The sequence below is a fragment of the Eumetopias jubatus genome, unplaced genomic scaffold, assembly GCF_037043125.1.
Source record: "Eumetopias jubatus isolate StellerSeaLion01/CBP00866 unplaced genomic scaffold, mEumJub1_p1.0 scaffold_1, whole genome shotgun sequence".
NCBI lineage: Eukaryota > Metazoa > Chordata > Mammalia > Carnivora > Otariidae > Eumetopias > Eumetopias jubatus.
Window position 1 is genome coordinate 80575486 of NW_028274807.1, and position 15573 is coordinate 80591058.

General features: G+C 40.0%; 1 protein-coding gene across 2 annotated transcripts in view; it reads left to right on the forward strand.

The window, feature by feature from the left end:
* Positions 1–8525, forward strand: part of EHHADH (enoyl-CoA hydratase and 3-hydroxyacyl CoA dehydrogenase) — a 53216-nt gene extending 44691 nt beyond the window's left edge. For both annotated transcript variants that reach the window (XM_028101195.2, XM_088025155.1), the window contains exon 7: positions 5422–8525. In XM_028101195.2, coding sequence (XP_027956996.1) covers positions 5422–6683 — 1262 coding nt within the window. In that variant the 3' untranslated portion in view covers positions 6684–8525. The remainder of the gene's footprint in view (positions 1–5421) is intronic.
* Positions 8526–15573: the final 7048 nt, after the last annotated feature.

Consider the following 15573-nt stretch of genomic DNA (forward strand, 5'->3'; position numbering starts at 1 on the left):
AAGAAAGGATGCTGTACTTTGTCAAATGCTTTTTCTGCATCTATTGAGAGGATCATATGATTCTTGTTCTTTCTTTTGTTAATGTAGTGTATCACGTTGATTGATTTGCGGATTTGAACCAACCTTGCAGCCCAGGGATAAATCCCACTTGGTCATGGTGAATAATCCTTTTTTTGTTTTTTAAGATTTTATTTATTTATTTGAGAGAGAGAAAATGAGAGATAGAGAGCACGAGAGGAAAGAGTGTCAGAGGGAGAAGCAGACTCCCTGCTGAGCAGAGAGCCCGATGTGGGACTCAATCCCGGGACTCCAGGATCATGACCTGAGCCGAAGGCAGTCACTTAATCAACTGAACCACCCAGGCGTCCGTGAATAATCCTTTTAATGTACTGTTGGATCCTATTGGCTAGTATTTTGGTGAGAATTTTTGCATCCATGTTCATCAGGGATATTGGTCTGTAATTCTCCTTTTTGATGGGGGTCTTTGTCTGGTTTTGGGATCAAGGTAATGGTGGCCTCATAAAATGAGTTTGAAAGTTTTCCTTCCATTTCTATTTTTTGGAACAGTTTCAGGAGAACAGGTATTAATTCTTCTTTAAGTGTTTGGTAGAATTCCCCTGGGAAGCCATCTGGCCCTGGGCTTTTGTTTGTTGGGAGATTTTTGATGACTGCTTCAATTGCCTTAGTGGTTATAGGTCTGTTCAGGTTTTCTATTTCTTCCTGGTTCAGTTTTGGTAGTTGATACATCTCTAGGAATGCATCCATTTCTTCCAGGTTATCTAATATGCTGGCATATAGTTACTCATAATATGTTCTTATAATTGTATTTCTTTGGTATTGGTTGTGATCTCTCCTCTTTCATTCATGATTTTGTTGATTTGGGTCATTTCTCTTTTCTTTTTGATCAGTCTGGCCAGGGGTTTATCAATCTTGTTAATTCTTTCAAAGAACCAGCTCCTAGTTTCATTGATCTGTTCTACTGGTCTTTTGGTTTCTATTTCATTGATTTCTCTTCTGATCTTTATTATTTCTCTTCTCCTGCTGGGTTTAGGCTTTGTTTGCTGTTTTTCCTCTAGCTCCTTTAGGTGTAGGGTTAGGTCGTGTATTTCAGACCTTTCTTGTTTCTTGACAAAGGCTTGTATTGCTATATACTTTCCTCTTAGGACTGCCTTTGCTGCATCCCAAAGATTTTGAACAGTTGTGTTTTCATTTTCATTGGTTTCCGTGAATTTTTTTAATTCTTCTTTAATTTCCTGGTTGACCCATTCATTCTTTAGTAGGATGCTCTTTAGCCTCCATGTATTTGAGTTCTTTCTGACTTTCCTCTTGTGATTGAGTTCTAGTTTCAAAGCATTGTGGTCTGAAAATATGCAGGGAATAATCCCAATCTTTTGGTACCGGTTGAGACCTGATTTGTGACCTAGGATGTGATCTATTTTGGAGAATGTTCCATGGGCACTAGAGAAGAATGTGTATTCTGTTGCTTTGGAATGGAATGTTCTGAATATGTCTGTGAAGTCCATTTGGTCCAGTGTGTCATTTAAAGTCTTTATTTCCTTGTTGATCTTTTGCTTAGATGATCTGTCCATTTCAGTCAGAGGGGTGTTAAAGTCCCCCACTATTATTGTATTGTTGTCAATGTGTTTCTTTGCTTTTGTTATTAATTGGCTTATATAATTGGCTGCTCCCATGTTAGGGACATAGATATTTACAATTGTTAGATCTTCTTGTTGGATAGACCCTTTAAGTAGGATATAGTGTCCTTCCTCATCTCTTATTATAGTCTTTGTTTTAAAATCTAATTTGTCTGATATAAGAATTGACACCCCAGCTTTCTTTTGGTGTCCATTAGCATGGTAAATGGTTTTCCACCCCCTCACTTTCAATGTGGGGGTGTCTTTTGGTCTAAAATGAGTCTCTTGCAGACAGCATATTGATGGGTCTTGTTTTTTAATCCAATCTGATAGCCTGTGTCTTTTGATTGGGGCATTTAGCCCATTTACATTCAGGGTAACTATTGAAAGATATGAATTTAGAGCCATTGTATTGCCTGTAAGGTGACTGTTAACTGTATATCGTCTGTGTTCCTTTCTGGTCCATGCTGCTTTTAGGCTCTCTCTTTGCTTAGAGGACCCCTTTCAATATTTCTTGTAGGGCTGGTTTCGTGTTTGCAAATTCCTTTAGTTTTTGTTTGTCCTGGAAGCTTTTTATCTCTCCTTCTATTTTCCATGACAGCCAGGCTGGATACAGTATTCTTGGCTGCATATTTTTCTCTTTTAGTGCTCTGAAGATATCATGCAAGTCCTTTCTGGCCTTTCAGGTCTCTGTGGATAGGTCTGTTGCCAATCTAATGTTTCTACCATTGTAGGTTACATATCTCTTCTCCCAAGCTGCTTTCAAGATTTTCTCTTTGTCTCTGAGATTCATAAGTTTTACTATTAGATGTTGGAGTGTTGAACTATTTTTATTGATTTTGATGGGGGTTCTCTGTGCCTCCTGGATTTTGATGCCTGTTTCCTTCCCCACATTAGGGTAGTTCTCGCTATAATTTGCTCCAATATACCTTCTGCCCCTCTCTCTCTTTCTTCTTCTTCTGGGATCCCAATTATTCTAATGTTGTTTGATCTTATGGTATTGCTTATCTCTCGAATTCTGCCCTTGTGATCCAGTAGTTGTTTATCTCTCTTTTTCTCAGCTTCTTTATTTTCCATCCTTTGGTCTTCTATATCGCTAATTCTCTCTTCTGCCTCATTTATCCTAGGAGTCAGTGCCCCCATTTTTTATTGCACTTCATTAATAGCCTTTTTGATTTCGACTTGGTTAGATTTTAGTTCTTTTATTTCTCCAGGAAGGGTTTCTCTAATAACTTCCATGCTTTTTTCAAGCCCAGCTAGTATCTTTAAAATCATGATTCTAAACTCTAGGTCCAACATCGTACTAATGTCCGTATTGAGTAGGTCCCTGGCAGACAATACTACCTCTTGTTTTTTTTGTTGAGGTGATTTTTTTCGTCTTGTCATTTTGTCCAGAGGAGAATAGATGAATGAGAGAAGAAGGGAAAGAAAGAAAAAAGAAAGAGAAAAAAAAGAAAAAGATAAAGATAAAAACAAACAAAAACAGAACAAAACAAAAAAAAGAATATGATCAAATACGATCAGGCTGGTGCATAGATCGATGCCACACACTAGATTTTGGGTGTATTTTGGTCTGTTAGAAGAAAGTGCCTCCTAAAATTTTAAAGAAAGAAAGACTTATACATGTACAAAATAAGAGTTGATACAATGAAGGGATGGAATATGACTGTAAAGATGAAAATTATTTAAAATTTTAAAAATAATTGATAAGAAGGTGTTTGAAAAAAGAAAGAAGAGGATTAAAAAAAGAAAGAAAGAAAGGAAAAAATAGGGGAGAGAATGTGATCAGGCAGGAGACTAGAACAAAGCCATACACTAGAGATTTAGGGTGTATTTTGATATGTTAGAAGAAACTGTGTCTCAAAATTTTAAAGAGAACAACTTATATATGCCAAAAATAAGGGTAACTACTATGAAGGGATAAAATATGACTCTAAAAATGAAAAATAAAAATGTTTTTTTAAAAAAAGGGTTTGATAAGATGTTGGTTGAAAAAGGGAAAAAAAAATTCAGAAAAAAAAACAGTTAAAAAAATTCACTTTGAAAGACTAATGAATCATGGTAAAAAAGCCATGAATTCTATGTGCAGTCTTCCCCTAGCGCTGGAGTTCTCCCGTTCTCATTGATCGGTAAACTTGGTCTTGGCTGGCTGTTCGTGCTAATCTTCTGGGGGAGGGGCCTGTTGCCGTGGTTCCCAAATGTCTTTGCTGGAGGCGTAATTGCCCCGCCCTTGCTGGGCCGGGCTAAGCAATCTGCTGAGGTTTGCTCTCGGGAGCTTTTGTTCCCTGTAAGCTCTCTGTACAGCTTTGGAGGAGAGAGTGAAAATGGTGGCCTCCCAATCTCTGCCCAGGAGGAGCCGAGAACTCGGGGCCCCGCTCCTCAGTGCGCCCCCAGAGAAAAGCAGTCAGTCACTCCTGTCTCCCCGGCCTCCAGCCGCACTCCGGAGCACTGGGTATTATATAAGACTGATGAATCACAGGCCTGTGCCCCTGAAACAAATAATACATTATATGCTAATTAATTGAATTTAAATTTAAAAAAAGAGTTAAATTTAAAAAAAGAAAGAAACCATTGCTTTATCCAAGATCATGGAGACTTACTCATAAGAGTTTTATGGTTTTAGATCTTACTTTAGTCTGTGACCCATTTTGAATTAATTTTTGTATATGGTGTGAGGCAGACGTCCAACATCATTCTTTTGCATGTGGATATCCAGTTGTCCCAGCATCATTTGTTGAAAAGACTGTTCTTTCCATATTGAATTGTCTTGGCACCCTTGTCAAAAATCAATTGGCCATAAGTTATGAGATTATTGATCTATAGGTCTACCCTTATACCACACTGTCTTGAATACTGTAGCTTTGTCATGAGTTTTTAAATTGGGAAGCATGAATCCTCCAACTTTGTTCTTCTTTTTTAATATTGTTTTGGTTATTCTTTTTTTTTTTAAAGATTTTATTTATTTATTTATTTGAGAGAGAGAATGAGAGAGAGAGAGAGAGCATGAGAGGGGGGAGGGTCAGAGGGAGAAGTAGACTCCCCTCTGAGCAGGGAGCCTGATGTGGGACTCAATCCCGGGACTCCAGGATCATGACCTGAGCCAAAGGCAGTCGCTTAACCAACTGAACCACCCAGGCGCCCCTGTTTTGGTTATTCTTGATTCCTTGTATTTATGTATGAATTTTAGGATCAGCTTAATTTAATTTGTTAATTTCTGCAAAAAGCCAGTTGAACTTTTGGTAGGGATTGCATTGGAGATGCAGATCATTTTGTGTAGTATTGCCATATTAACAATATTAAGTCTTCTGATCTATGAACATGGGATGTCTTTCTATTTATCAGGTCTTCTTTATTTCAGGGTTTTGTGGTTTTTAGTGGATAAGTCTTACAATTCTTTTTTAAATTTATTCTGAAGTATTTTATTCTTTTTAATGCTATTCTGTTTTCTTAATTTCATATTCTGATTGTTCATTGCTAGTATATAGAAATACAATTGATTTTTGTATATAGATCTTATATTATATAACCATTGCTGAACTTGTTTATTAATTCTAACAGTGTGTGTGTGTGTGTGTGTTCCCATCCGTGTCCATGAATATTACTCAATGTCACATCGTCTGGAGCACTTAACACAGTGCCTAATCTTAACTAATATTCAATCCATTTGTATTCCTTGAATTGATCTCTTTAAATGTCCTATTGCCACAGAAGCCTCCCATTTACTGAATAATGTTTCAGTTCCCAATATCATTGAATCATTCTTTTTTTTCTTCACTCTTATCTGCAGGCTTGGGAACAATGGGCCGGGGCATTGTCATTTCTCTTGCGAAGGCCAAGATCCCTGTGATTGCTGTGGACTCAGACAAGAAGCAGCTAGAGACTGCCGATAGGATAATTTCCTCCCTCTTGGAAAAGGAAGCATCCAAAATGCAGCATAACAGCCACCCTTGGTTAGGACCAAAACCCAGGTTAACCTCATCTGTGAAGGAGCTTGGTGGTGTGGATTTAGTCATTGAAGCAGTATTTGAGGAAATTAACCTGAAGAAGCAGGTCTTTGCTGAACTGTCAGCTGTGTGCAAGCCAGAAACTTTCCTGTGCACCAATACTTCAGCCTTGGACATTGATGAGATTGCTTCTTCCACTCATCGCCCTCACTTGGTCATTGGCACTCACTTCTTCTCACCAGCTCATGTGATGAAGTTGTTAGAGATTATTCCCAGCCAGTACTCTTCCCCCACTACCATTGCCACAGTTATGAATTTAGCAAAAAAGATTAAAAAAATTGGAGTAGTTGTAGGTAACTGTTTTGGATTTGTTGGCAATCGGATGTTGAAACCTTATTACAATCAGACGTATTTCTTGTTAGAAGAAGGCAGTAAGCCAGAGGAGATAGATCAGGTGCTGGAAGAGTTTGGTTTCAAAATGGGACCTTTTAGAGTGTCAGATCTTGCTGGATTGGATGTGGGTTGGAAATCTCGACAAGGGCAAGGTCCTACTGGACCTATGTTGCCTTTAGGAACTCCTGCCCGAAAGCGAGGCAGTGGGAGATATTGCCCAATTCCTGATATGCTCTGTGAATTAGGACGATTTGGCCAGAAGACAGGTAAGGGTTGGTACCAATATGATAAGCCATTGGGTAGGATTCACAAACCTGACCCCTGGCTTTCTGAATTTCTGTCACAGTACAGAGAAATGTATCACATTGAGGCACGTATCATTAGCCAGGATGAGATCCTTGAGCGCTGCTTATATTCACTCATCAATGAAGCATTCCGTATCTTGGGAGAAGGGATGGCTGGTACTCCAGAGCACATCGATGTTGTCTATTTACATGGGTATGGATGGCCAAGACACAGGGGTGGGCCCATGTTCTACGCCTCCACAGTTGGGTTGCCCACAGTGCTAGAGAAGTTGCAAAAATATTACAGGCAGAATCCTGATATTCCACAACTAGAGCCTTGTGACTATCTGAAAAAATTGGCTTCCCTGGGCAACCCTCCTCTGAAAGAATGGCAAAGCTTAGCAGGACCCCGTCACAGTAGATTATGATTCAGCCTTCCAGGTTATGCCTCACGGAATTTCATTGATATTAAATCTAAAGATCCAAAGTAAGATTGCTCTGAAATACAAAGCAGAAGAAATAAGTGGTCAGCTAAACCTTCTCTTTGGGTCTTCTGTCTGATTATTCTAATGGGTCAAATCTTTAGGAATGTGCTTCCTATGCCTCTGAGTCTGTCTTTATCAGATAAATCATTTTGATCCCAGTGAATAAACTTGTATTAATACCATAATAGCCAAGGAGAGTGACTCAGGATTAAGTTGAGGTTTCCAAGTGCTTTGATCATTGGAGATGTCAACAATTAATCACTGATAAATGCCACTAAGCCACGAATTCATTCTGACCCCTTTCCACCTCACACACACAGCCCTGATAGGAAATCTTACGGGTCCTCTACTCAACAAACATTCACTGTGCACCTCCTGAGCATTTTGCCCAGCACTTGGCAAACCCAGAGTCCAGAGGGGCATTAATTCAGCAGGGAAAGCTGTGATGAAGCTTAGGCCATAGTCTCAAAGGTGGAGTGGAGATAGTTGGCAGGGTCGAGTCAGCAGGGAGGGTCTCTGTGAGTGAGTACGGAACATCACCCACAGGGAGGCAGTAGGTAACCAGAAAGAGAGGCAGGGTGTCAAAGGTATAACAGTGCTAATGTTGTAGGCAGAACCCAGGTGGGAAGTAGTGAGGGTGTCAAGTGCTTCAGACTAGAATGGGGAACTCAGAGTAGCTTGGCAGCTCATACTTGGCATATGACTTCTGTCCACAGCGCAGTTACATGTGCACAGTCATGCTTGCTGCTTGCAAGGGGCTCAGTAATGTTTGTTGATAACTTCCTGGGGACCAGGGGATGTCTAACATTCTTTTCTATGCATGGAGAAGTAGCAGAAAGTAGCAGTTGTTGATATCTTAGAAAACATGTCTAACATCCTCTGATTCTATGATAGAGTCATGATGCTGGTCTCTCTGTCATGATGAGCCTCTATGATGCTGGGTATGGAAATTGTTGAATCTTGAAAAGTCCGGAATTACTGCAAAACAGATTCTGTATAGTTTTGTTATAAGAGTTCTTCTCTTTTTACTTTTTTGTGGGGTTAAAAGTTGAGGGGGCTGGTCAACACAAAAACTGGTCCACAAATGTTTATAGCAGTATTATTCATAATGGCCCCAAATTGGAAACAGCCTAAAGCTCCATCAACAGATGAATGGATAAACAAAGTGTGGAATAGCCATAGAGTAGAATATTTGGCCATAGAAAGAAATAAAGTAAGCATAGATACATGCCATGCCATGACGAGCCTTCAAAATATTATGCTAAATCAAAGATGCCAATCACAAAAGACCATATGTTATATGGACACTTAAGTGAAATAAAATAGGCAAATCTATAAAGACAGAAAACAGATCAGAGGATGTCTAAGGCTGGAATTAGGAGCTAGGGAATGGGGAGGGACCTAAAGAGGACAGGTTTCTTTTTGGGTTGATGAAAATGTTCTGAAATTATTGTGGTGATGGTTACATAACTCCGTGAATCTACTAAAAACCATTGAGTTGTATAATTTTAAATGGGTGAATTGTTTGGTATGTGAATTATAACTCAGAATTGTCAATAAATAAGTAAATAAACAAATGGGCTCAACTTGTCCTCCAGTGTGATGTAAATGAACTATTTTCACCTGTGAATCCAAGCAAAATTAACAAAAGTTCTGATAGAGGAATCTTGAATGAAAATAGTATAGGTTTTCCGTTATCAAAAACAAACAAAAACTCTAGAGTGTGCCTTGAATTGTAGTTTAATTTAGAATCATTTTTAAATTGTGTATTGCTGGATTTTATATAAATTGGTCCTTGAAATTAAACAAAATTTAAAAAAATTTGGGAAGTGGTTACTTTGTCTGCAAATTGACTTATCTTCAAATGAATGTTAAAGGACTGGCCTGTGCATGCGCGTGCACACACCCCCCCAACACACACACCTTTTCTTTAGACCCTAGTGTCTATAAATAGATTTTGTGAGTCAAAAATCCCTGAAATCTCATGCTGATGTTTCTGTATATGTATATGAGTATATTGCTTAGAAGAGGTACCATGTCTTACATCATATTTTCAAAAGTGTCTGTGACCCAATAAATGTTTTAAGGACTAATATTCTCTATATAATATGGGAAGAAGAAATAGGAGTTCATTTATTCTTATTTCATATCAAAGAGGCAAAACTAATTTAAATTTCTTGGGTCCTACATACAACAGTGGATAATATGATGAAATCTGTCCAGGATATTCTATTTCATCCTTGAAAATGTTCTTGCTTCAGAGGCTTATTTTGTTGTTGTTATTGATAACTTTAAAACTGCCTGTCTTTTTTTTTTTAGGAAAAAAACAGCTTCAGAATGACATTTTAAAAAATGTGTTCTAATGGTAATCGACTCTGACGAGAACTATATATTAGAAGCACTCTTGAAGCTTTGCCGTAATTCTCCAGCTTTATAGATGAGACCAACGATGTTCCTTAAATCAGTAAAGCCACTGTGCAGCTGTGGTTGCTATCTACTTATTCACTTCCAGCAAGAACAGGTGTGCGTGAGAGAGATAAAGTGTGGGATCCTAAACTCCCCTGATTAATGATGTTTCAGAATTGTGTATGCAAATCATACTCCACAGCAGTTAGGAACCTGAAATTTCTTGAGTCTTACATTTGTCTTTAGACACCTAAAAATCAGAAAAATTGTGGGTTTACTAGATTGGCTGACCCTTCTTGGTAGCCATTGATGAGATTAATAGAAAAGAAGCTCTCTGGATTACAAACAGCTTTCTGCAAGAACAGAATAGTCTTTGACTATTCTTGAAACGACCAGTGCCATCTGCTTATCTTGCCAGCTTATAATTTTGAGATTAACAAACAAGTTGCACTGCTTCCTGGTAGGACAGCAGCATTATACAACTCTGAAGGACACCACTCATACCGTGTTCCAAGAGGTGGTCATTCACATAAAAATAATGTGAATAGCACCCCCTTGAGTTGTACAACACCCGGTACTCTTTTCAAGTCAAAAACTCTTTCCTCTGTTTATTGCTATAAGTATCTTTATAACCAAAATTAGCTGACAAAAGGAAAGTTTCCCTTTAGATTGGTGTCTCTAATGGGACCAAAACTTCACAAAGATTTCATCTTGTCTGTTCATCTTAGTCCTTTTTTCCCCTAGCATTCTGACAAAGAGGAACATAAGAGATAAACAGGGCTTTTTAATTCTTGTCTAAAGTATTCCGGGACATTTCAATTGTAATATTTATTTATTCTCTTTCACCAAACTTAAAATAGCCTAGCAGAACGAGTGCCTGAATGCGTCTGATAAGGTGACAAGAGCAGAGCTGATGCAATCTAACTCTTTCACTATAGTTACAGTTATTCCACCTTCTCTAAGAGGAAGCAGTTGCGAATTCTAGCCATAATATGAAATCCTTAGGTTAGGTAGGGCAAAATCTTCTCCAACCAAACCATCACTGCACTCGCATTCCCAGAATCTGCCAAGGCCTAGACAGTTGTTAATTTGTACATTTTGGCAGAGACTGTTGGCTGTCCCCCAATGTTTTTCTTCTTCTGTAGTAATACACTTCTCAATGTTTTTTAACTGAGCATTAGGCTGCTCAAAATACACAATATATTTGTCAGCTTCTCTTGCATCCAGTTGTGAACATGTGACTGAGATCTAGAGAATGGGATATATATAGAAGCATCACATGGCAGCTTTGGGGAACCTCCCTTAGAAGTCATCTGATGTGCTTCCTTTGCCCATTTCTTTTTTGTCCCTTCTTCCATTTTGCTGCCTGGAACACAGATGTGACAGCTGGAGTCCAACCACTATCCTGGGCCATAAGGACAAAGGTAATGCCTTAGGGATAGCAGAATGGAGGGCCGTAAAGAGCTTGGTCCCCCAAAGACCTCCTGGAGCAGAGTTGCCACTCTGCCTTCCAACAGTCACGTGAGAGTGAAATCAATTCCTATCATGTGTAAATAAGCCAGTGTTATTGTAGGTCTTTAATTATCACAGGTAGGGCCCAGGAATCAGTGGGTTTTTGTTTTTGTTTGTGTTTTTCTCAGTGCCGTAGGTAATTCTGATGCACAGGCAGGCTCAAAAATCCAGTCTCATTAAACAGGATTTCTTATTTCAAGAAAAAAAATTTGCCACTGTGATGTGATTTTCAACTTGATATTGAATTGCTCATAAATTTTTATGTTATGTTTCATGTAGAATTGTAGGCAGTTCATGGAGATGCCAAATAAGAACCTGAGAATAGAGCTTTAAATCAATATTTAGTAGGAATTAGTTTCACAGTCCTATTTGAACCTCAGATGACTCCTACTTACTGAGAGACAAAAACACCCAAAGAAAGTGTGCATTATGGGAAGGAAAGGTGGTCAACAATGGCACGAAGGAAAAGAAGAATAATTCAAGAAAAGATTTCTTGAATTAAACAAATACTATCTCCCAGCACTGACTAGAAGGGTGGTGATAAATCTGAAGTACAGGAACTTTCTGCTCAGTAGATCAGAGATCTCCAAAATGGAGCGCCCTTACCCAAGGAAGTGTAAAAGATGACTCATAGAGGTAGAGGTACAGGCAGAAAATGTTAGAAATGATTGCTACTTATCTTTGTCTAAAAAAAAAGAAATTAATCTTTATTAATATTTCATGTATATATGGACACTGTTGGCCTCACCAGGTTGCATCTCAGACAGGCATACGTCAGGAATGAAGTACCCTGCAGGCAGAGGGCAAATTCCAACATACAGAGAGGTTTCCTCCCTCTTTCATTTGCTGTCAGCATGTTGAGAGATATTGCAGATTACGTATGCTGGGATAAGTGGATATTTAGACTTAATTATTTAATCTTACTAAATTAACCCTCACAAAAGACTCCTTGAAAGAAAGCACAATTGAAGATAATGCAACTAATACAAACAAAGGTAAACAACAAGAAAATTGCAGAGTTGGTAGGTCTGATACCAGCTTTTTGTCAGGCGCATTACAAGGTAGAATTATTTAGTCAGATCCAGCAAGAAGTTGACCAAAAAGCTTTGAAATTATCAAGAAGATTATTAGGAATATTGATTTATAATCTACCATTCCTGATGAAGCTTGCCCTAAGTGTGTATTGTGTCTTATATTATTTAATAATAGGACAAAACCATCACCTATTAGCAAAATGTTTTAACATTATTTATTTCATCATTTCATCATTTAAAAATTTCTTTTCTTTCTTTTTTTTTTTTTTAAGTAGGCCCATGCCCAGTGTGAAGCCCAATGTGGGATTTGAACTCATGACCCTGAGATCAAGACCTGAGCTGAAATCAAGAGTTGGATGCCTAACCAACCAAGCCACCCAGGTGCTCCCATTTATAAATCTCTATTTTATTGTGTTTTATAATGTGCATATATATCAATATAATAGTGAAACTATACAATTTATAAACATCCTACATGTTAGAGATGTATCCTAAAATTTATGTGATCCTTTACCCAGATCCTCCTTTAGGAATGAGAGATTTATTTTCCTAGCTGCTAACAGTGCTGCCAGAAAAATGGCCTTCTTCGGGGATTGCCTTGCTCAAGGTCACATCTTCTTCCAACGGAGCTTGCATCCAATGACTGCTCGGTGCAGGAGTATAAGTGCCTGGTCCTCTTGCCCCAACTCTGAAGGGCTGACAGCTCTAGAGCTCCCAGTGATATTGGCCTGGGGTCTTCACTGCTTCTGCATTGAAATGCAACCTCTCCCTCTACTCATTCCCACTTCTTCCTCTCTCCTTCACAGGTGTTAATCCCAAAAGCACTCCTTAATCTCCATCTCAGAGTCTGCTTCCCAGGGAACCCAAACTATGACAATGAATCTCCATGATCAGAAATGTTTGGATCCATATACTCTCTATCAACTCTTTGGTATTGGTCTACTAGATTTCTTTTGATCTCACATATCACTAATTTTTATGAATATCCTGGGTGTGCTAGAAAAGAATGTGCATTCTCTGACGAATATGGGATTCTCTCGTAAGATCAAGGTTGTTAATTAAATGATGTTTGTCAAATTTTCCATTTAGCCTCGATGATGTTTTATCTGTAGTCCACCTCCACCTGTGATTGGGAGCAATTACTCATGCCAGAGTGGTGACTCCTTTCCTTGGCACAAAGAATCCAGAAGTGATTGAGTGGCACATGCGGTGTACAAAGTCTCTTACTGTGTCCCTGGTGGAAGGGTTTCCCTTCCAGGAACAGACTTCTAGATCCCAGAGAGTTAGTTGCTGCTACTGGAAGCAAGATTCTCCAAGAGGATCACTGGCAGTAATGTAAGTGGGGCCACTTCTACTTCTGCTCTTTGGTCCCTATAACCTTGAATTCTGTCTCTTAGAAACATAGCATTACATAACAGTTATTGATTTGGGGTGTGAACTGCATCCCGGACGACCAGTACCCCATATTCACAGGATATCCTCTCCAAGCTGGCACCTCAGGGCTAACTTCAAAGAGATACTCTGTTACTCCATTAGGAAGGCCAATAGCTTCTGGGTGGTTTTGCATGCAATGGGAGTAGGGAATCCATGCTCATATGCCCACTTCCACACCACCTTAGTTTTTAAAGTGTGTCCTTTGGTCTGATGCAATATTCTGTGGGCTCTCGTGTCACTGGCTCAGACGCTCTCTAAGTCTGTGGAACGTGAATCCTGCAGTCAGGAAAGGAAAACCCACACATGGACTATATGTCAGTTCCAGGCACGATGAATCTCTGATCTGCTGACTGAAGAGTTTCCAGTGTAATTGGCTTACCACCAAGTGGTTGGTTGGTCTCAGGATAGGACAGTGCCTAGGGCTAGATGTACATTCAGCAGCTACATTAGCCTTGGTGAGCGGAAGCCCATTCTTTCGGGTTCATGCATGACCTCCATCCTTACAGCCCACTCTGTTTACAGGCTATTTGTGCCTGCTCTAAGGTGGTCAAGGACACTGGCTCATTGATGGCAGCCAGCCTGGTCACTTTACCTACTTGTTTGTTTAATTTGTCTTCTGTGGTAGAGGTCTTCTGGATGACATTAACATGTGACGCACAGCTCTTCACACTTTGTGCCCATTCCCATAGGTCCATCCCTCAATTCCCCAGTTTTTGCTGCCCCCTATCCTCCCATACTTCTCCTTCTAGGCCCCGACCAACCATCCCACCATTTGGCAATTTGCCATTACCCATATATATTCTCACCTCAAGTCACTTCTCTTGAGTCTTTTGATTCCTTCTTCCACCATCTGCCATAGCAGTCCTGGTGTCTCTGCTTCACTAATTATGCTGTCATTTTCTCCAAGCCTCCAACAGCCAACTTAGCAGTGTATTACTAACGTGTCCTGAGTCTTTACCTGGGCACTAAATTCTCTGTTATGGAGAGTGCTTCCATATAAATAAGCTCTCTCTACCAAAGTTTATGTCTGCCCCCCTCCTTTATCTGACACACTCGTAAATGTACTCTCTGGTTTCTACTGATACCTGTTGGCTAGTCCTGTAGCTCCTTGGGAAGATGTTTCCTTCCTTCATCTCAGCACTGCCCTGAATGGGTTATTTTGTGACTTAACTGTAGTTATTGTTCTGCTGGCCAGGAGGGAAGATATTTCCTGAGCTAGGCATTTGTCCTGCAGAACAGAAGCCTCTAACTTGTCTTAGAGCAAGTGGCAGGAGGGTTGAGTAGTCACAGGTCTTTAGCAAGGAGAGGGGAGCCACCTCCCCAGAATTCGATATTTTCAAATTCATTGACCCAGATGTCCCCATTCCAAGTCACAGGGTCACACTTCTTCCCAATCACAGCCCTAACTTCGGCAAAGCAGAATTGCCATGAGAAACTAACCCTCTCTGGAACTCCATTTCCCTTATAATTTAGTCCTGGGAGGGTGCCTGGGTGGCTCAGTTGGTTAAGCGACTGCCTTCGGCTCAGGGATCGAGTCCCACATCGGGCTCCCTGCTCAGCAGGGAGTCTGCTTCTCCCTCTGACCCTCTTCCCTCTCATGCTCTCTATCTCTCATTCTCTCTCTCTCTCAAATAAATAAATAAAATCTTTAAAAAAAAATTTAGTCCTGGGCTTGATCCTCTGTGTTTTCTGCCCTGTGACTACAGTGGATGAGTTTCCCACATGCTGCCAGGGGAGGCCTCTGACATTCTCTGTTCATCTTACATTGGTAATTAATGACCTTCACACCTTTAATTGTGTTCCTCTGTGCAGTGGTAGCCCCCAGCAACAGCCATCTGACTCCAAGTAATTACGACTTCCTATAAACCTCTCAAATGCCTGAGATATTGCCCTCATTACCTTCTATGGGTATCCCACTTCAACTTCTCCATTGATGAAAGTTGTTTGGTGTTTTTGTTTTTAAGTAGGCCCAGTATGGAGCCCTGCACTGATGAAAGTTTTAACTTTTTCACAATTACAGCATGCTAGAAGATTTCAACGTTCCACTTTCTACCAGTGATGATGTTTTCATTGCCAATTGCCCGGTTTGTAATGCAGCTCCAAAATCCCATTTTAGAGTTTGCTTCCCGGGACCAGTTCTGTTAGCAACTGTCATAGGCCACGATACGATCCCCAGGAAAGAGACTCTGGAGTAGAGATTTCCATGCAGAAGGTCTGCTGCTGAGTGCTCTTGGGAACAATACCCGTACAGGAGCGAAGAAAGCCAAGACTGAACCGAAGGAGTTGAACTACTAGGCAGGTGCAGCAAAGCTTCGTCAGGCCCCCTGAATTTGAGGTAAAGGGGTTGGGCTTTGTATGCCCACCTTGCTTTTGAATGTGGGTTGCCCCTAGTGAGGCATGGCCTCAAACAAGGCATCTGCCTTCAGCTAAGGTCAATATCCTTGGAG